We start from the raw sequence: 22,039 nt of genomic DNA on the forward strand, positions 1-22,039 counted from the left end.
TGAGCGAACAAAAGGACCAATCAAGTCAACGCCCAGCATGGATTAACATGTGTTAATATTTCATGATGCAGCAAAAAAACACCCTCCACTGCGAACACCTGTTGAACCGTCTGCATGTTCCCGCCTGTGTCGTTAGCAACCGTTGTCATGACAACAATATCATGACGCGTGTTGATAATCCTCACGAAATGCGATGTTATTCATGATTTATAGATCGTACCACAATATGTTTCCTGAAAAACAAATTCAACCTTCGCTGTCAGTAGAGACTCGGGCAGAATTGAAACACAGAATATAACGGCTATAGATGAGTAAACTTTGAGTAAGGGATGCAAGGAAAGAAAAGGATGGAGAGGGATGGAGAGAGATGGAGAGAGGGGATGGAGAAAGAGAGATGGAGAGAGATGGAGAGAGATGGAGAGAGACGGAGAGATAGAGCGAGAGGGGGATGGAGAAAAAGAGAAGGATGGAGAGAGATGGATAAGGAGACGGAAAGAGCTGGGTGGGGAAAGTGAGGGATGGAGAGAGATTGAGAGGGGATGAAGGGCGGAATGAATAGATGGGTGAAGAGAGAAACTAAGTAAACGATAGATATCGATGAACATAGATAGGTGGTTCACTGTAGCTGTGACGTAATGAACCTAACGATAAATTCCAACTGTACGTTTCCAATATTCCAGTTTAGACCATGTACATCTCTATCATCTATGGTGATCTCTAACTGGAATTGTTACTCATTTTACGGTAGGTGGGGCGGGCCTTTCACTGCTATGGTCGTCCTGTGTTCATTTGTAGGTCGAATAAGATGTCCATAACTGAGATATTGACACGCACACGAATAACTACATGTATGCAATTTGTACCGCGTCTGAAGCAATTCACGTGTCCGCTCCGTACGGTCCTGTCACGGAAATTAACAGGAGCACTTAAAGTAAGCCCTTCATTGTTACCTGTAGCCTCCTTCATAAATATTTCAAACTTCATCCCCGAATTCTAAGGTGTCGGATTCAATTAGAGTACTGGCGGGTTAATTAGCTCTGCGACTAACTTGCAAACGATGAGGGGAAATATAGCTAACAGTACGGGGTAACATCAATAAATGTGAATTTCTGTTTCAAAATTACTCGATTGCAGTCACTTAAGAAATTGCAAGGAAGAAAAATGGCAAAAATTAGACGGACAAGGAAATCAGTTGCCGTTGCTAGGTAACCACATGGCCTTTTGTCCGTTTGTTTTTTCCAACTCTTGACTCAAAGCAACAGTTATGCCACTTTATTACTGCGAACCGCGGACAGTCCATTTTCGTCTTGGCGCGAAATAAAAACCACACGAACTTAAATGCATTGACAGTATAGTTGAGGAGGTAAACCATGTATGATGTACAGGGCGTTAGCGCCGTTACAATAATAATAAGTTTATTGCAAATTCCTGCCCAGGAACAGGAAGTCATTAACAATAATTACCCAGCATTGTTGCAACCAGCCGCTGCCATCAATATTTCAAATTTCATCACTTAGAGTAGTTGTTGCTAGGTGACTTCAGTGTCTTTTGTCCATCTGCACAAGGACATCATATAATGTCCTTGGTCTGCATGACTGTTGACTCAAAGCAATAGTTGGGCCACTTACATTTGCACAACGACAGGGGGGGGGGCTGATGTGAAAATGATTTTAAAGTAAAAGGACGCGGTTCATTACGGACATCATGCGTGTCGCACACGGACTCGATCACAGAAGTCCACACTGTAGTAAGAAGCATAAAGTTTCCACAATGTCAACGACTCTGTTCTCGCCTATTCTGATATTTTTGTACCCATCGTGGGAATGGTTTCGTCCTGACAACCACTTGTCTATATTATATTATATCAATGACATACCCAGTTAGAAGTTTGGCAGTCGGTCATATCTACGTTCATCAGCGTTTTCGAGCTGCTCCGAAGATGTAGTTTACGCGGCGATCGGCTCCTGTTCGGGCCAGTCGAACAGAAGCTGACCGATCAGACTTTGTGTTAACTTTGTTCTTTATTTTCGAAAATTCTTTGAGCAACTTTTTTTCTGTGTGAACTGCCGGTACAACCATACTCAACAAGTCTACAGTCAGGCAATCGGCGCCTCCCCGTCCGTCGGGGAGGGGTGGCGAGTAGTACACTTTTTCCGTATTTTCCCTGGATTATTTCCGACGGAAAGACGCCGAGGAAAAATGTTTGCTTCTGGTCTGCTCTTCACGCTTGTGTTCACCAGTTCCTGTGTCGGCTGGGGACAAGGTAAAACGATTTACATTATGAACAAACAAACACGCAAACAAAACAAACACATACATACACAAAAGATAAACATGCATCGTATTGTGTGACGATGTTGGGACAAGTTGAGTAATTTCGTAGCTTTTGGTGTCATCAAAGACAAAGTCTTCGGCACATTCTAGCTATACATATGACTTGGTCATATCTTTTGCTACGCACGCTTTGGGCCAGGAATAGCTATGATATTGGTGGTCACATGTTGTTTTGTTGTATGACCGATGTATATTCCGGCAACAGGTTTTTACGAAATACTGTACTATTCTTTGCTATCTATCTATATGTGCTATATGATAGTTTTATAGTGCGTACACCAATTACCGAGCCCGTTCAAATCGGATGTTGGCCTGTGCTTGGCCATACCGAGGCAAACTGTGACAAACTTGCAATTTGCTGTGAAGTATTAGTGCTAAAGCCCCTATCTCACCGAAGCTGCGATCGGGCGATTTGACAAAACGCTCAAGTTCAACGAATTTCATCGATAAAAACTAATCTTTTTGCCCATTTTGCGCTTTGTTGTCTTTCTAATTATACTTGCATGTTTTGCATGATATTCCCGTTGAGTCAACGGTAAGGGCCCTGTCACAATTGTGCGTATATTCAAGTGCGCGTGAGTTGCGCATCAACAATTTTTTGGTTTAAATAAGGTTTCCGGGGCAAAAGTTGTTTTCTACTTTGACCCACCGTTGTGCAGCCTGGTGACCGAACCATAGACATCACTTATTCGGCTGCAAACTTAACCTAAACCAAAAACATGTTAATACGCAACCCATGCGGACTTGTATATACGCACAAGTGTGACAGGGGCTTTACACCACTCCAGTTTGGGGCCCAGCGATGCCGCCAACGTGCCGCAGGTTCAGTGAGATATCAATATCATGACGTTCCTGTGACATCACAACAGCGGCTCGCAACTTCCGTTTTGAACTATTTAGAAGCTCGAGTTTGCAGGCAAACCTTTACTATCTCCATGAAAAATGGAGATATAGTTTTGGGTGTGTCTGTGTGTCTGTGTGTGTTTCCGGAATACTGCAAGCAGCATAACTCAAGAACCTCTTGATGGATTACAATGATATTTGGTATGTGGGCGGGTGTTGTGAAGCCAACATGCAAGGTCGATTTTGGGCCCCCTGGTATGTGACCTTGATACTGCAGCAGAACTTTATTTTTTCTATCTTTTGACCTGGACATGCTATGGTCTTGATTTTTTGGTGGCAGATAGCTTGTGATGTAATGAAGAAGTGGTGTAGGTTTGGGCCCCCTAGCAGCTTGTTCTGGAACTGTGGGGGCGTTATTGTGAAAATAACTGAAAAAGGGAACAACGGATTTCCATGATATTTGGTATGCAGGTAGCTTGGACAGAGATGTACATAATGAAGTGCAAATTATGCTAATTGGGACTTAATTTGCACAACTAATGAGGAAAATCAATATTTGCAGTGTTTTCAATCATAAGACTCAAATACATGTAACATGTGTAGTTTATGGCAAGTGGAGCATCAACAGATACCAATCATACAAATAAATTCCTAATTTGCATAATTAATGCAAAAGCGCCATGATTCATCTAAGTGGTAAATAATAGGACTGTCAATATTACGACATGTGTAAGTTTGTTAAAGGTGTTTATGACCAAGCATATATAGCGTATAACGTCTATAATAGTTTCATTTTAAATTTCAAACGTTATCTCCTATCAAATTGGCACTCCGATTGGTCTGGTACATGGTAATTTACCGTGGATGTTTTACAACTACGATGTACGCTGTGCTCTCGGGAAGATGGCAACTTTATATATTTATAGATCATCCATACGGGATCATTTATACATTGCATCATCATGTACACAAACTTATTACACTGTCTTTTCCTAACTCCAGTACAATGTATATAGTCTGATTCATTACATTAAATCAAAATGATATTATCAATACAGAAACCGACTTCGCCTGCGAGCCGGGAAGTTTGAGGCTTTCTTGTCCAGCGGGAAAAACGCTCCTGATCGACGAGGCCAACTTCGGCCGGACAACTACTGGCCACGCCTGTCCCTGTGGCAACTGCAACACCAACTGCCGTGCAGCCAACAGCCTGTCCGTTGTCAGGAGCGCCTGTCAGGGTTTACAGCAATGCACCGTAACCGCAAATGGACTTCTGTTCGGTGATCCCTGTCCGGGTACCGAGAAGTACTTGGAAGTAACCTACCGCTGTGTCTCAGGTTAGAACAAATGCCAACATTTTCCAATTTCACCATCATGTGTACGTCTATTATATAAGTTTTGTTTGCAAGTTCTTGCCCTAGGGCTAATTGTAACATGCAACAATGTATAGATAAAGTACAAAGAGAGTGCAAGTTAACAATGGTGACAAGCGGAACAAGTGACTATTCTAAGAACTGCTACGGAATACAATCCATCCAAGCTTTTCGGGTCTAACTTCTTTTTTTGGGAGCAGTGGAAGACGAAGTCTCCCACTTTTTCTGCAATGAGTGGGTGTTGAGAAATTAACAGATTCCTTGGGAAAGGCACTCAGTTACACGACTTTCCTCACTCCACTCAGGTGAAAATGAGTATCTAGCTTCGATTAGGGACGTCCCTCGGATAGGTACTAGTAGTTAGATGAAGGCCTTGTGTTTGAGGAGAGCCACACCTTGAGCACGCCAGTTAAAGAACCCACCGCACTTAGCTATTAAAAAGAGTAGGTGTCTTTCTCGGTGTGAGTGGAATCAAACCCACAGTCCGCACTTTGTCGTATTGAGGTCACCTGAGTTAGCACCAAATGGCAGCCGCTCCATGCCTTTGCGATCTAGCCACTGGCTGCGAAGAGAGAGTAGTCGGCCCACCCAATAACAAAAAACAAAAACATTGAGAATAAACTGTGGAGTTTAGGAAGTTTGTCAATCATCATCAAGGAATGTCCAAGATAATATCGCGCCCAATTGTATCACCAGTCGTTGAAGTTGCAAGTTAAGGAAACCTAGGAGGAAAAATTGACACAAGAGTAGAGAAAGAGGGGGGGGGCGGCAAATTCTCCTAGAATTCTGGAGAAAAGAAATTTAAAGTAGATAAGAAAGCTGATAACTAAAGTGCAACAAAACTTCAAGTGTTATCCTGAAATAATGCGTACTCCAGCAGCTCTCCATGGACTAGCCATAACCGAAGAAGACGGAAGCGAGGATAACGCTACGTTTGTAACGCCAATTACAAAGTTATCTTTTTTTAATCAAAATCGTTTAAAGGTTCCTTCTTAATAGGTTTTCCCCAAAAATATCACCCTAAAAGCTTGATGGCAAAACCAATTTTGGAGATTTGTGTGTGGCATGGTTTCCAATTAGTAGCAATCATTATATGGATGATGATTATATGGCAGAGTAGTTTTCAAGCATTGTTCGAAGCCACAGTTGGCATTAATATTTCAAATTTCATTACTTACCGACGTTGTGCCGTCACATGTGGTTTTCTTCACTTTCATGACAGAATGTTAACAATAGTTATTGTTATTGCTTGCCGCGGTCGGCAAGAAAACATACGGTTGAATGCGCAAAGAAGAAAGGGACCTATACGGGCACGCCCAAAAATTATAGAATGTGTGTGTGTGAGTGAGTGTGTGTGTGTGTGTTTTTTTTTTTTTTTTTTAAATCTTTATTCAACAGAATAAAAGCACAAAGACAGCTGTATTACATGAAAACATTAGAGTACACACACACACACACATGCTAGTATTTGAGTACATTTTGAAGTAGTTCGCCCCATTTTCTAAAGTGACTACTTAACTTATTTCTTTTTCCTGCGATGGTTTCTTCTTGACACTTGAAATTATTCACAAATGGGATAAATTTATGCAACGAAATAGTACATGACTCACGATTTTTAAAAATGTACACCTTACCCAGAAGAATAATAAGATTACACACTATCGGCACAGATTCGGAATGATCCCCCAACAGAATGTTCATTGGATTATTGACATTCAGATAAAGCCCTGTTGTTTTGTTTAACCATCTTTGTACGCTCCGCCAAAATTCAACCACCTTTCCACAGTCATAGAAAAGGTGTTTTATTGTTTCTTCCTCTTTTTTACAAAGGGCACATAATGGAGAATCTTTCACTGTGTGTGTGTTTGTGTGAGTGTGTGTGAGTGTGTGCGTGTGTGTGTGTGTGTGAGAGTGTGAGTGAGTGTGTGTGTGTGTTTGTGTGAGTGTGTGAATGTGTGTGAGTGTGTTTGTGTGAGTGTGTGTGTGTGTGTGTGTTTGTGTGAGTGTGTGTGTGTGTGTCTGCGCGCGCGCGCGCGTGACGTGTGTGTGTGTGTGCGCCGTGTTGTTAGTGATATATGACAATAGAATATGAATATAGAATACAACACGGGGTATTCCGTATCAGCCGAGGTACCAGCCCGACCGCGGGTAGGATCGCCCGACGGCTCGCCATTGATCTTTCAAATCCCTACCAGTTACTACCACAAACCACCGCACATGGGGCAATCACCGACTTCACCATGATGTCACAAGAACTCTATTTCGATTATAATGGACATTAGTAGAAGTATCTGACAAAAGCCCGTAAAAACGTTGTAAGGTATCGAGAACGGTCGTTGCTAGCGCTGCCCAAATTGCTCAATGTTCCAAGAGAGAATGTAACGTTGGGTAACATAAATTCGGGATTTTTCCGATAATGGTTGACTGAAATCAATCTAGCAGAACAATAAACCATCCTTTTTTTTTATAATTCTGTCAGTATCATGTACTATCTTTGCACTAATCATATATATGGTAGATTTTGTCTCTAGTCGTGCTGACACCATAATATTTCAACTTAGAACTACCGTCCGCCGCACGCACAATGACAGTGCTGTCGGACAGGGGGGCACATTAATTCGGGAGAGAAGATTCGTCTTGAATATCTTACCGCTAATCACATTTTATACAGCAGCTTTTCGTTCCATCCTTGGCTTGAGGAGAGTGCTATGGATATAGACGTGTCCAAGTAAAAAAAAATACACGAAAAAACGGCCGTACCGCACACATCAGGCCAGTTCGGGAACAAGCCGTGTGTTGAGTCGGTAGAACTTCACTCAAAGTCGGCCCATCGTCATCATCGGGCAACGTGTAACGTTACATTATTCATGGCAAGTTAGCTGGATGCCGTAGCAATGGTAATACTACTATGTCCATGTGTTCCTTGTTGTGTTAGGAGCAAACTTTGAGGAAAATATCCTCCTCAGCCCACTATCACACGCAGCATTTAGACAAAAAAGTGTTCCTCACAGACCTTTGTCGTCTGCTTGACAACAGGATTCTGGTTAACAATATGGCGGCGGGAAAATACACGTGCCGTAGGTTGTAGCAACAGAGAGGAGTTTTGATGATTAATCACACTTAGAATCCAGTTGCAGGTTAGCAAAAGAGATTGTAATAAGTTGTCTTGTAAATAATTGTGTTTAGCAGGAAGCGGATGTGACATTTTTCTTATAAACCAGCCGACAACCATGTTGTGTAATTCTCCCACGAAGCCCTCAGACTGTTCCAATAAGGGACGGAGAGTTTTTGACCTCGTCGCCTTATAATCCATGCTTATCGAAGCTTTTCAGACAGTGTTCTGAATACGTAAGTCTGTCAGGTTTGCATTTCTAGCGGTATTACTTATGTTGCATCTAGCACATATCCCTAAATACCCCGTTTTCGAAAAATCCCGAATTTAAGTACCCCGCGAATTTATGTTACCCAACGTTACATGATAGACACAGTCGCTTGAGTGTGGGGGAAAAAGGACTGTGTAAGATATGCTCTTGCAATACATAACAGTACCGCATGGAAGCGCTAGTGATCGGGTCATGTTGCACTTTGACCTGCAGCTGACTTGTGGTCTGAAGCATGTTGACGTTCAACTTGGTTGTCGGATCTCTCCAGGACGTCCATTCAATCGGGTCCATGGACTGCGAGGTTTGTCACTGTTTCTGCAGCGTTCCTACAGTTGTTCCGTGCGCGGTGCAGGCGTGAACAGCAGACTGTTGTCCGCTACACTCCGAGTTTATCTACTGTCGCGTCGTAGGCTGGGATCGATAGGCGGGGGAGGGGAGGGGGGCATATGTAACGTTATATAACGTTAACGTTACTGGTATGGTATACACATATAGGAGTTATGAGATCTGGATAGTTTGTGTCTTGCGGTTTGTAAAGGTACAGGTTTCATTTGATAGAAGATAGTTATCTTCCTATCAACGGCCCCCTGTGCAGAAAATGGATTATTCCAAAAATTTCTCTTTCTAAAGTTAATTGATTTGGCAAAACACATTTTTTGTCGATGTTGCAAGAAACAAGTTGTATGGGTTATCCTCTGAGCTGTTTCCATTGAAGACCAGAATGAATGAATGAATGAATGAATGAATGAATGAATGAATGAATGAATGAATGAATGAATGAATGAATGAATGAATGAATGAATGAATGAATGAACGAACGAACGAATGAATGGGTAAAATGCCAATTTGTACCAATGACGGATGTGAAGCTTAGTTTGTTATCAAATTGATATATTTACACAGGAGCCTCAACATAATTAACTATCTTCCATTGGTCTTTAAAGACCAACTTTTTAAGTTTTGATAACAGTGTTGCTATTGATAGCAACATCCTTGTAATAGTGCAGAAAAGTCTTATTGACAGGAAGCACAGAAATACCTTTAAATCATTAATCATGCAATGGCTCAGGATAGAGTGAGCAGAAGATCGGGGGGTCAATCCAGGCCTGGGCCAATTTATCTTTTATATAACGTTACATCCATCTTTGTTACCTTCGCCGAGAAGGTTATGCAGAGGGTAGCGTTTGTTTGTCTGCTTGTTTGTCTGTTTGTAGTGGCACAGAATAACTCAAGAACGCCTTGATGGATTGTCTTGGTATTTAGTATGTTGGTAGGTTTTGATGAGACCTAAAAACGATTAGATTTTGGGCCCCCTAGCGGCTTCTTACGGTACTGCAGCGGAACTTCCTGGTTTGATATCTCGTGTTCTGGACATGCTACATGTATGGAAGTTATTTTTGAGTGGTAGATAGATCTTTGAACAGAGAGTAAGTGGTGTGGGTTTGGGCCCCCTAGCGGCTTTTTTGGAACTGCAGGAGCAGGTTTTGCGTCTGACTTTGAAAGGGAATAACTCAAGAAGGGTTTGATGGATGGTAATGATTTTTGGTAGGTAGATAGCTTGAGTGATGATGTACATGATTAGACACCTCTTATGCAAATCAGTATCTAATTTGCATAATTAATGAGGAAAGTTTATACATCCGCCAAATTCCATGATAGGACTCTGAAACATGTGACATATGTAACTGAGGAAGAGAGAAATATTAATTGATATGAACTATGCAAATGAAGACCTCATTTGCATAATTAATGAGGAAATACTATAACAAGATGGGCTTGATGGATGGTCATTATTTTTGGTATGTAGATAGCTTGTGTGATGCTTAGTAAGATTGGACAATAATTATGCAAATCAGATTCTAATTTGCATAATTAATGAGGCAACTTTAAAAATCCGCTTTGTTCCATGATATGACTATTCAAATTGTAACTGAGGAAGAGAGAAATATTTATAGATAGACAATATGCTTATGTGGCCTAATTTGCATACTTAATAGTAACTTATCTAATTCCACACTGGCAAATGACGGCGATTTCATACATTCAATCCTTTTTTTGGCATCAGGACGTTATGTGAATGTAAAAATCGTTGAATCAAATTATGCTAATAAGGGCCTCATTTGCATGATTAATGAAAAATATCAGCATAACCTTCTTTGTTGAGCTCATAATTTGTTAAGCTCATACTTTGGACATGTTATATTTTAAGACAATCAACAGGTATGATTTATAATTGATGAGAAACACTCCTAATACATCAGTCATAAAGGTTAAAATCATTTGGCGAAGGTATGAGGTCGTGGAACTCTAGTTATTATTGTAATTATTTTTACACCAGTTTAGAGGTTCATCCTCAGCATTAGGGTCAAGGTTGACAGGATCATGCAGTATTATTCCGTCAGCGGCATCCAGTAGTGGCAAGGTATTGGACACTGCAGAACAAGGGGCATAACGATGATGACGTTGTGTCTTTGGGAAATTTGACTGATGACGCAAATTTCCTTAATCTCCAAGCAGATCCACACCGGGCGCGAAAATCGTATATGCTAGCCAGAGAAGGTCCAGTCAGCCAGAGAGGGTCCATAGCCCTCTCTGGCTGACTGGACCTTCTCTGGCTAGCATATACGATTTTCGCGCCCGGTGTGGATCTGCTTGGAGATTAAATTTCCTGACTTTACTTTACTGGAAATGAGTACCTAGTCTATGTTAGGCATGTCCCTTGGATAGGACGTTAAATGGAGGTCCTGTGTTTGAGGAAAGCCACAGCTCAAGCATGGTAAAGTACCCACCACACTAGCCGTGGCGACTAACGAAGGGAGTTTTTGCTTGATATTACATATACTTTCCCTTCTTAGTCGTGGGGCAGTACAGAATTTGACTTCTACTCGAGCGACGCCGGCCTTCAAACTTGCACGCCGGGTCCGATTCTTGTTCTCCCTGAACTCCTAACACCCTTACCTGAGACGCCGGTCACTTAAGCGACGCCGGAACCCCCATGTTAATCCACAAAAGGGCTTGATGCGGCAGAAGTCAATGGAAAAACAACATTGGGTCCGCCATTTTTGGTCTGAATATAGAAGGAGAGGAACGTCATCGCTACGTCATCGCTTATACAGCCTGATTGGTGCGTTTACTCACATGACTGGGCTTGAAGGAGGCTACCCTATCATAGGTCTAATCCAACTGATCCTGAAGCAGTCACTCTGCTATAATCAATTATAATGACATTGTTCATTTGAACATAAGTTCCAATTTTTCTCATCAGCAAACCATGCCTTTGAGGTCCTCCGTACTGCAAACCAGCAGTATAATGGCGTTGATCTCTTCGCCATCAACGCCAGACTCCCTGCGGATGGTCTGTCTAACACCTCGGACTGGTGCAGGGACTACCAGAACCTCTGTGCAGAGTTCGGACTGAGGCCGACGGGCTGTGGGGAGGAGGGGGCAGTCCAGGGTGGGAGTATCAGCGACGCTGCCAGAATCCGGTAGGTCATGTGACATGTAGAACAGTCTCATACTTCACTCTGGTAGTAATCCTGTCTTGTGATCTGGGCCAGGGTGTAGCTTCAATCTGCAAATGTTCAATGCGTCCTTTAAATTTAATTCATGGTATGGGGTGTTCTGGCACGTATTTGGCTCAGATTAGTCAGAACGCAGAGGTCCTGGGTTCGAATCATGGGTCCCCTGATTTGTCCTGTTGATGTTGTGCCCATGGTAAAAGCACTTTCATCACTTCATTCAGGTGTAAATGAGTACCTAGCTTCGGTTAGGGACGTCCCTTGGATGGGAAGTAAAACGGAGGTCCCGTGTTTGAGGGGAGCCACACCTTAATCACGTAAAAGAACCCACCACACTTATCGAAAAGAGTATTGGTCCTTCCCAGTGTGAGTGGATCATATAGAATCTGTCTGGATATGCAGCTTGTACTCCTCAGTACAAACCTGGTGTGTTACGCCTTGAGGCGGTTTACCGGGTATGCAATACAAACAAACAAAAACAAATGGGGGGGTGGCACTATTTTGGATTCAAATGCATGGTACAATTGTGAAGGTTCCATCATTTGCCATCGATCATTTATATCCTGGATTTATGTGTACTATTATTTTGTAAATGATAAATTGACATTAGTGTCTATTCTTCATTCTGCATTTAATCCATTACATCAAGATGTGATGTTAGCACTTTCCTATTAAAAATGCCTTTTTGACATATTAGTAATGGAGTCATACATGTAATTACGGTACATAATATTAAATAAATAGAATCTTTATGTATGACTAGGAAAATGCACTATACGAAGAAATGATCAACTTTTATCTTGTGAATCCAGATTTAGTGACACAGTATGTCCTGCGTTGTCTTCATTACCTGAAGTGTTACTGATTTGGTGTTATTCACAGTCATTATAGGGGGTACAGTTGCCAAAGTTGATTTTAAATAGTCACTCTCACTCACTCACTCACTCACTCACTCACTCACTCACTCACTCACTCACTCACTCACTCACTCACTCACTCACTCACTCACTCACTGACACTCACTCACTCACTCACTCACTCACTCACTGACACTCGCTCACTCACTCACTCACTCACTCACTCACTCACTCACTCACTGACACTCACTCACTCACTCACTCACTCACTCACTCACTCACTGACACTCACTCACTCACTCACTCACTCACTCACTGACACTCACTCACTCACTCACTCACTCACTCACTCACTCACTCACTCACTCACTCACTCACTCACTCACTCACTCACTCACTCACTCACTCACTATCCGGTTTAACATCTTCTTTTCCCCATCATCTGGGGGTTTGACGTGCTTGCATGCTGATGGGGGAGCTTGGTGGCCGCTCGCCAGGTGCCTCTGTCCTGTGGATTTACATCGTGTAGGTTGAGGTGGTGGAGGTCCTCCTTGACTGTCTTCTATCATCTTTTGCTCAGAAGGGGGTGTTACCAATTGTTGAGATAATTATCATTCAAATGTTTGCAGGTGCGTGCCTGAGTACAACTCTGACCCCTACATCAACAACGTGCTCGGCTGTGGCCAGCCCGACCGTGCAGCTGAGGTGGCGAACTTGGCTTTCTCAGCCGGGGCTACAGCGGGCAGGAGTTTCGGCTTTTTCAGCTGCGACGCGGGGTGGTGCCAGCACGGGATACGCGAGAGTCACTGGAGTCTGTACAACACAACAGCAGCCTTTGGCTCAGACGGGAGCGGAGACAGGATTGTGTACACCGTGTGTGCAGGCTCAGCAGGTAAGTATTTGTCACTAGCGGTATTGACTATTGATTCACTCAAAATGATGGTATTCTCTGACTAGATCTTTTGCCATAGTTAACACACTTAAACTTCTTTTTACAGTATTACATGTAGTAATCTACGTAGCCATGGCCAGATACATTTAACTAGTCATTTACTGGTCTGGAATCATAATAACAATAACGTTCTTCTCATCTGTATTCTCTACCTGAAACAGACAACAGTGGATGTGCCCAGATCCGGAACAAACTCCCGGGGGGAGATTACAACTGTTCCTGCCGACCAGGCTTTGCGCTAATGGAAGATGGCCATGGCTGTGAAGGTAGGGAACTGCTGCTTCCACAGTTCTACGTCATATTTGGTGATCTCAGTTAGTAAATTCTTGTGAGGACTTTCAGCCAATAACGTTTGCCTTTCTGTATTCTGGGGATGTCCCAGCTTAATTGGTAGCACCCTCACAGTTGAGCTCCTGCTTTCAATGAGTTGGTAACAGGGTGACCCTGGTTCAAATCCCGGGACTGGGCATCTCAGTTGGGGCAGCACCCGTCTTTTGGAAGGGATATTAAATGGGGGTCCAGTGTTTGAGGAGAGCCTCTAGAATGTTAAAGGTGAAGACTACATGTAGCAACCCCTCCCTGTAAAAAGATACCCGTGATATACATTGTGTATACTCTGTTACTGAAAAAGCAAGAAAACTTGCTGCCCTATGTGTCACTGGGCATTACAAAGGCCTGAACGAATGAACAAACATGACTTGTGTATTCTGAATTCTTTGCAGAAGACGAATGTGCCACAAACAACGGTGGGTGTGCCCATAACTGCACAAAGATCCCAGGAAATTACACCTGTTTTTGTCGTCAGGGCTTCGAGTTGATGGCAGATGGGCATGGTTGTGAAGGTGGGATAACTGTTTTATGATTGGATATACTATGGACCTCTCTATGTAACAGCTAGTAGCAAAATAAGTTATTATATAGAGGGTCTATATCCTTAGGTCTACACAGTTTTATATTTCCTAGCTATAGATTGAGTCAAGTGAGCAAAACAAGACACAAGACTTCACTGTATATTTATTTAATTTTTTTGTAAGTGACAACAGTAGTAATTTAATTTTTTTGTAAGTGACAACTATAATTTACAGTTACAGCTTTTGAAAAGAAACAGTTATCGCTGGTGTTGCAGTTGCTTTTATCTAGAACTTCAGCCAATAACGTTTGCCTTGGTTGTGTTCTGTACTTATTGTAGAGAACGGATGTGCAAGAGAAAATGGCGGGTGTGCCCAGAACTGCACCACCCTACCTGGGGGCCGTTACAACTGCTCCTGCACGGTGGGCTTTGTGTTGATGGGGGACAGGCATGGCTGCACACCTGGTAAGAAACCTGCACTCACTAGCCAATACAAACATCCTGTCAACAGTGCCAAACAATCATATTGACAGGAACATCATGTCTATAGCGCAGCAATAGAACATTCTGACAATTATAAGTGCCAAACAATCTTATTGACAGGAACACCGATTGAAAAATTACTGACAAAGAAGGACAACAGTAACTGTTACAGTAATCTTGAAATTGAGTTTATTGAGATACCCTTTAGCCCCTCTAGGGGGCTAATCTTCCAGGGCTCATAAACACTACATTGTACATCACAAAATACATAGTACATACACACATAACTACATATTTACATTATATTTACAAATGTTCACATTGTGAAAACCACTGGGAAATCATGATCATCATAGTAAACATAGCAAACATATTACATTCAGTCCTCTGTGTGCCTCTGCCAGGTCATTAAAGTAAAAGTTCCATTCCCTCTATGTCAGGCCGGAGGTGTGGAGTGCCCGGGTATGGGGGGTTGTGGGGAGGGCATCTATATATTAATTAGATATCATCAGCTGGAATAATCAATTATGTATGAATATTTAATTTGTGGTTTGTGGTAGGCTTTTGTGTGCTGAAGGCCATTCCTACAGTTGTAGTAGATCAACTTATATATAATGACATGGCAGCACAATGTTAACACATTCTAAATAGTTTTGAATCAAGTCAAATGTTTGTTTTTTCGGACTTCCATCCCTTTTCCTTCACACAAAAAAAATGTCTAAGCACCTGTACCATGATACAGAAAATCTTGTGCATGAATTGGTATATATTCATTTAATGATTCAGAAGTCAAACCAATGGGGAATATATCTACAAATAAAATCTGTGTTTGCTGGCAAAAAACTTGTCTTTTTGATATTAGTCTATCTAATTACCCTATCAGTACAATACGGGTCTAATCAAACTGATCCTCGGGCAGTATCTTCAATCATCAAAGTAAATAACTCTCAGACTGTTTAATGTTATGAACTTATTCAATTAAGTTCTAATTTTTCTCTCTAGGAAACCATGCCTTTGAGGTCCTCCGTACTGCAAACCAGCAGTATAGAGATGTGGATTTCTTTGTGATCAACGCGCGGCTGCCGGCTGATGGTCTGTCTGCCAGTTCGGACTGGTGCAGGGACTACCAGAACCTCTGTGCAGAGTACGGACTGAGGCCGACGGGCTGTGGGGAGAGCCATGCAGTCCAGGGTGGGAGTAGCAGCCACCCCTTCCATATCCGGTAGGTTCTGTGACATGTAGAACAGTCATACTGCAGGCTGGTAGTAGTCATGTCTTGTGATCTGGGCTGAGGTGTAGCTTCTACATTGAGCAAACATTCATGCTGTGCATTAGTCATGGATGTCTGAGTGACTATTCTGGACTGAATACATGATGAAGTGATCATATCTCCATTATTACCTTTAGTTAGCTTGATGAAAGCAATGTTTTCAAATTGACTTTTTAGCCTTAAAAACATTGATTCCATGAGACTTTGTTACCTAAAGTGTGAGTGAGTGAGTGAGTGAGTGAGTGAGTGAGTGAGTGAGTGAGTGAGTGAGTGAGTGAGTAAGTGAGTGAGTGAGTGACGTGGTATCATATAGACGAGGGAATTGTTACCGCGAGAACACAAGAACTGTCAGAGAGGTGAATCAGAGCTTGACACAATTTGGCTGGAGTTGGACTCCATTGACATTTGTCTGCAATGTCCCTGTAGCTTAATTGGTAGCTGATTAGTACAGGTCCAGTACGGGTACAGCAGGGTGCTGGTAATTTGGACCTCCGTCCAAGCACCTAATTGATTGCACCAGTACTGTACTACCCTGGGAGCCGAGACTAGGACCAGGGCGCTAGTGATTTCCTTCGGCGGTCCAAGACAGTCAGCCTGCCCGATCTTAATCAAAGCTCCGGGGAGTCGTAGCCTGGGGGAGTGGACCGCGCCCCTTCTCCTATGTTGGTCCAACTCCCGGGCTAGAACTCCCGCAGTGCGCTAATTACGGTATCGGCGGGCTTGGAGCTCTTGGCTGCGGAGGGAATTGGCTAGAAGGAACCGGCTAAAAGGAACTGGCTAAAAGGCCCGATAATCGGTCTGATTCCCAGGGTAGTTCTGTACCGCTAGTACACATCACTAATTCCTATGAAAAATGCCTTTTTTTTCATTTTTAATGGAGTTATACATGTCATGCAAATACAGTTACAGTAACTGTACATATTGCGTAATGAATTTTTATGTATGACTAGGAAAAACTCACTATACCAGATCATTTTCATTTGGTTGTTTTATGTTTTGCCAGCCTCAATGTCAGAAATCTACATCTTTTGTTGGAAGGTGTCCAGTGACCAATTGTTGAAATATGTTTAAAAAATTGTTGTGTTTCCAGGTGCGTGACTGAGTACAACTCTGACCCCTACATCAACAACGTGCTTGGCTGTAGTCAGCTCGACCGTGTAGCTGAGGTGGCGAACTTGGCTTTCTCAGCCGGGGCTACATGGGACAGAAGTTTCGGCTTTCGTAACTGTCACGCCAACCAATGCCAACGGTGGATACGCCAGAATGATTGGAGTCTGATGGCAACAACAGCAGCCTTTGCCTGGGACGGGAGCGGAGACAGGATTGTGTACACCGTGTGTGCAGGCTCAGCAGGTAAGTATTTACTACGGACTCTGGACTATTAATAATTCACTCTATACAGTATAGAATTACATAATTCTTGCAAATAAACAGCCTTTCAAAAGACACAAAAAATGCATCTTTTTCAAGTTCGACCAAGATATGATTGAGGTGGTTGTTACTGTTGGTGAAATGATTTCGGGACCACAGAATTTTGCATACAGAATTTCATATCAGATATAGATGAACACCCCTTCAAAAAAACAAAAAATGCACCTGTATGTAATTCAACCAGAATATGATTGACTTGGTCGTAGTAAATGTAGTTGGAGAGGGAGGTGGTAACAATGTTGCTAACAGTTGATGAAAAACTATTTTTAGGACCACAGAATTTAGCACCACCATCCCTTTTTCCTCACAGTTTGTCTCTTGATCTACACACCAAAAGCTTACTAGTAATTCTGCCTTGTTAATCACAATCATATAACCTGATCATAGAAATTTTACCACCTAATATTTTCATAAGGTAATAATTATATATTTTTTTCAAATGATGAGAAAAAACATTCCCACATGGGAACTGTGTAAAATTATAGATTTGCAAAATTTCACCCTGGTAGATGAAGCTTTGATATTCTTATTTATCATGAGAATCGATTACAAGTTTGTCAAAGTCTTTTGTTTGACCAGATTGAATCACAAGGAGGGAAATTTGACAACAAATGGGTGTCCAAATGGACGGATGAAATGACTGCCCATTGCTGGATGCCTGAGTGCATGACCTACATGCACCTGTGTTACTTTTCCCGTCTCAGGACGGCACAGTGTCGGCACTGTTTGGCAGGACGGCACTGTTTGGCACAGTGGCAGAGCATCCGGCTATGAACCAATAAGACCCAGGTTCAATCCCCAGTGGAGTACCCAGACATGTCTGGACATGCACCCAGACGTTGTGCCCTTGGGAAAGGCACTTAACACGTATTTCCCATATCCTAAGCCCTACAGTAGAGTTTGGGTTGGCGTTAGGAAGGGCATCCAGCTGTAAAAACTCTTGCTACAAAAAAAGACTTGCACTTGGTGAAGAGTTCTGGGGCTCCCCCATCCATGTGTAAGCACGTCTAACCCCCAGATGATGGGGAACAAAAGACGTAAAACTGGATAGAGAGAGAGAGAGAGAGAGAGGAGATCGGTTTTAGAAGAAAAAAAACTTAAACAAATTTATCTCCCTCGTCCTATACATATCCAGCATAATGCATATGCATGTCCCAGCATAACAGATGCTACTATCAAGCAGCTGATCAACATTACATTGTTTTATCATTTCAGCTACGCAATGTCCGACGCTGACTCCGCCAGTTAACGGAGCGCTGAGTCCTATCAAAGCGAACTACTCCTACAATGACGAGGCTAACTTCACCTGTAACCCGGGGTACAAGCTGGTAGGAGCCTCTAGTGTGAGGTGCCAGGCGGACCGAACTTGGAGTGATCCTGTTCCAACGTGCACTGGTAAGACAGCTTACAGTCATTTCTCAACTAGCTAACAGTTTTATTGTTTTATCATTGAATTATCTATTATGTTGTAAAAGTAAAGAATTGCTTGTTGTTTGCAGTACCGCTAAAGTAACAGGAACACGCTGTGACGACCGTCCCAGGGTGCCATATGTCTTATGACTTTCCGTGCATCGAGACGGCGTTTCTTGTTGGTTTTACGCAGGTTTACTGGCAGCTGCGGCCAAACAGATCATAAGTATTACATCTGAAGACAATAAAAAAACGGAAAGGTTGATAGCTTGGGTGTTTTTTTATTTCTTTTCGGAACGGGTTTAGTTGAATGGTCTCAGAGATCGGTGCTCGCACGTTCTGACAGGCGCTCTGTAGGAACTTTGCAAATTCCGTATTTTCCCAAACTATGTCCTTCATAGAAATCAAAAGATAGAAAAATATGATCGTTCAGCTATTTTCTGACCGAGTATAGTCAACTGTTTGTGCCTTATATCAATGTGGAGACCGTAAAAAAACAGCCGTTTTGGGTGCCCCATATATAGCACCCTGGGACGGCTGTCATGGCATGTTCCTGTGCAGTTTTGATGCCGTTGAAGTGTGCTGTGTGGCACCCTTACATAGCTCATCTCAATGGTTGATTGTGTGGCAGTATTCCAATCCAAACTACATGTGAGGGTGTGCTTCATGCTGATTTGCCATGGACTCCCAATTTAATTAAAACGGGGCCCACTATAACGTGTACACGCACCCCGACTTTGGCCTGAGCATCTGGAGCACTTGCTTGTGACTTGAAAAGGTTAAAAAGTGCATGTATTACGCTGTCTGAATCCTAGCAGTATTCCACATTCTTCATTAAAGAATTCAGCTGTGTTGAAGGTCATATTCTCCGACAATTAGCTCGTCAACCCCTCAAAAAGCGTTAAAAAAAATTAAACTGATTTTTCAGTTGTCAGTAATGTTGGACATTACGAATTTAACAATTGTTGTGACCTAGCTGTTTTTAACATACAATGTACCAATTTAGTCCATTTTTATCGGTCCTTAATATCATATACCAGCACCAATGCCGGCCTGTAAATGTTTGTTTTCCAAACTAGTTCGGGATTAGGAATATGTTGGGATTAGGACCATTTCCATTAACAGTAACTGTAGCGGTTATATGTTTTGAATCAAGTCAAATACTTTTTTGTGTCTACTTTTCGGACTTTCTTTCCTTTTCCCACACACAGATTTTTAAGCGCCTATGCCATGATACAAAATAAATTGAATGGAATGGATTGGTAAGTCAAATTCAAAGTAAAAGAAATGGGGAATGTATTCTACGTTTGCTAGAAAATCTGAATTTGTTATTTTGCTACCATAATGTATCTACCTTATCAGTATTATCACAAACAAACAACTTGATTTTTTATGGCCCAAGAGTATCTTCTGAAATGAAATCGTTGACTAAGATGGCACCAATAGGTCTAATCAGACTGATCCTGAACCAGTTTCTTCAATTATCAAGGTCAATGACATCGTTCATATGTCATTGACCATAAGTTCCAATTTTTCTTTTCAGGAAACCACGCCTTTGAGGTCCTCCGTACTGCAAACCAACAGTATAATGGCGTCAGTTTCTTTGCAATCAACGCCAGACTCCCGGCCGATGGTCTGTCTAACACTTCGAACTGGTGCAGGGACTACCAGAACCTCTGTGCAGAGTACGGACTGAGGCCGACGGGCTGTGGGGAGGACTGGGCAGTCCAGGGTGGGAGTAGCAGCCACCTGGACTTTATCCGGTAGGTTCTGGTAAATGTTACAGTGGTACAGTCATAGTGCAAGCTGTAGTCATTCTGCTTTGTGATCTGTGCTGAGGTACAGCTAGCTTTAAATTTATACATTGTCAAGCAAATGTTCTGAGTGTGCTTTTTTGTCATTGCATTGGGGTTGGGGGACTATTCTGAATTGAAATGCATGATAAAATGACGGCAGTTGCATTATTTGCCTTGGTTCGTTAAGATTACAACTCAAAGCACATCATGTGTCCTATGGGTGAGTGAGTGATCATGAGTGAGTGAGTGAGTGAGTGAGTGAGTGAGTGAGTGAGTGAGTGAGTGAGTGAGTGAGTGAGTGAGTGAGTGAGTGAGTGAGTGAGTGAGGGAGTGAGGGAGTGAGGGAGTGAGGGAGTGAGTGAGGTAGGTACCGAAGCTAGGTACTCATTTTCACCTGTCAGTGAGTGAAGTGAGGAAATTTGTGTCAAGTGCCTTTCTCAAGGGCACAACGTCGGTGCACATGTCCAGACATGTCTGGGGGCAACCCGGGATTGAACCTGGGTCCCCTTGTTTGACAGCTGAATGTTCTTACCATTGCACCACACGATGCCACAGCGTTGCTGAGATAAAGACGTTGTTGTGTTTGCAGGTGTGTGACCGAGTACAACTCTGACCCCTACATCAACAACGTGCTGGGCTGTCCCACTTACCTCGTGGCAGAGGTGGCAAACTTGGCTTTCTCAGCCGGGGCTACGTTGGAGAGGAGTTTCGGCTTTCATGACTGTGAAACCAGCCGATGCCAGCGTGTGATAACCCAGAACTTTTACAGTTTGACGCACACATATTTTGCATTTGCCTTAAACGGGAGCGGAGACAGGATTGTGTACACTGTGTGTAGCGGCTCAGCGGGTAAGTATTTAGTACCTATTGATATGATGTCTATTAAATTCACTCAACATACAGAATTACATGTTGGCAACAAACAATGTTTCAAAAGACACAAATATTGTCTTTAATTTGACTAAAATATTGATGTGGTGATGGGAGGGTGCAAAATATGATTTTGGGACCACAGAATTTTGCATGACCATCCTTATTACCCCACATTTTTTATCCTAAGGCCACACCAATTTTATTTGTTGCTTCTCGGATTTTTCTGTAATGGACGCATTATTATGTACCTTTACTCAACAATTTTGCCCCTCAGAATGCGGGAAATAGCGTTTAAGACGGTTCAAAATATTAAAATTTTACCTTGCGCTACCAAACAAATTGATAACACCTGTTCGTGAACTCAAAGACCTCGCGAACTCCTGCCTTGCTAAGTTTCGTGAAATTAAGTTATTGCAAACATAAAAAGACTTACAGTATCATTCAAGCAGATGTTAGGATGGAAGATCGCAGTGATTAAAATAAACTAGGATCAAGTGAGAGAATACCATCATGATGATCTTTCCTCCCAACGTCTGATTAGATTTTGACACAAAGTTGTTCTGTCTGCCAGCTCTTTTCTTTTACATTTATTGCGTGTAGTAATCTCTGGTATCCTTATGCTGATGTGTTTGAATAGTCATTTATCGATATGGAGTTAGTAACTAT

The 22,039-nt window shown here is 42.4% G+C and overlaps 1 protein-coding gene across 1 annotated transcript; it reads left to right on the plus strand.

Annotated features, from left to right (window-relative positions):
• The first annotated feature begins 357 nt into the window (after positions 1 to 357).
• On the plus strand, positions 358 to 21,661 carry LOC136440486 (uncharacterized). Its single transcript, XM_066436535.1, has 12 exons — positions 358 to 511; positions 4,236 to 4,514; positions 11,199 to 11,418; positions 12,938 to 13,200; positions 13,422 to 13,526; positions 14,450 to 14,575; positions 15,596 to 15,815; positions 16,954 to 17,216; positions 18,510 to 18,689; positions 20,248 to 20,467; positions 21,090 to 21,349; positions 21,648 to 21,661. The coding sequence occupies exons 1-12, from the start codon at positions 358 to 360 to the stop codon at positions 21,659 to 21,661; spliced, it is 2,304 nt and encodes a 767-aa protein (XP_066292632.1).
• Positions 21,662 to 22,039: the final 378 nt, after the last annotated feature.

The sequence above is a fragment of the Branchiostoma lanceolatum genome, chromosome 8, assembly GCF_035083965.1.
Source record: "Branchiostoma lanceolatum isolate klBraLanc5 chromosome 8, klBraLanc5.hap2, whole genome shotgun sequence".
In the NCBI taxonomy this organism is placed as follows: Eukaryota; Metazoa; Chordata; class Leptocardii; order Amphioxiformes; family Branchiostomatidae; genus Branchiostoma; species Branchiostoma lanceolatum.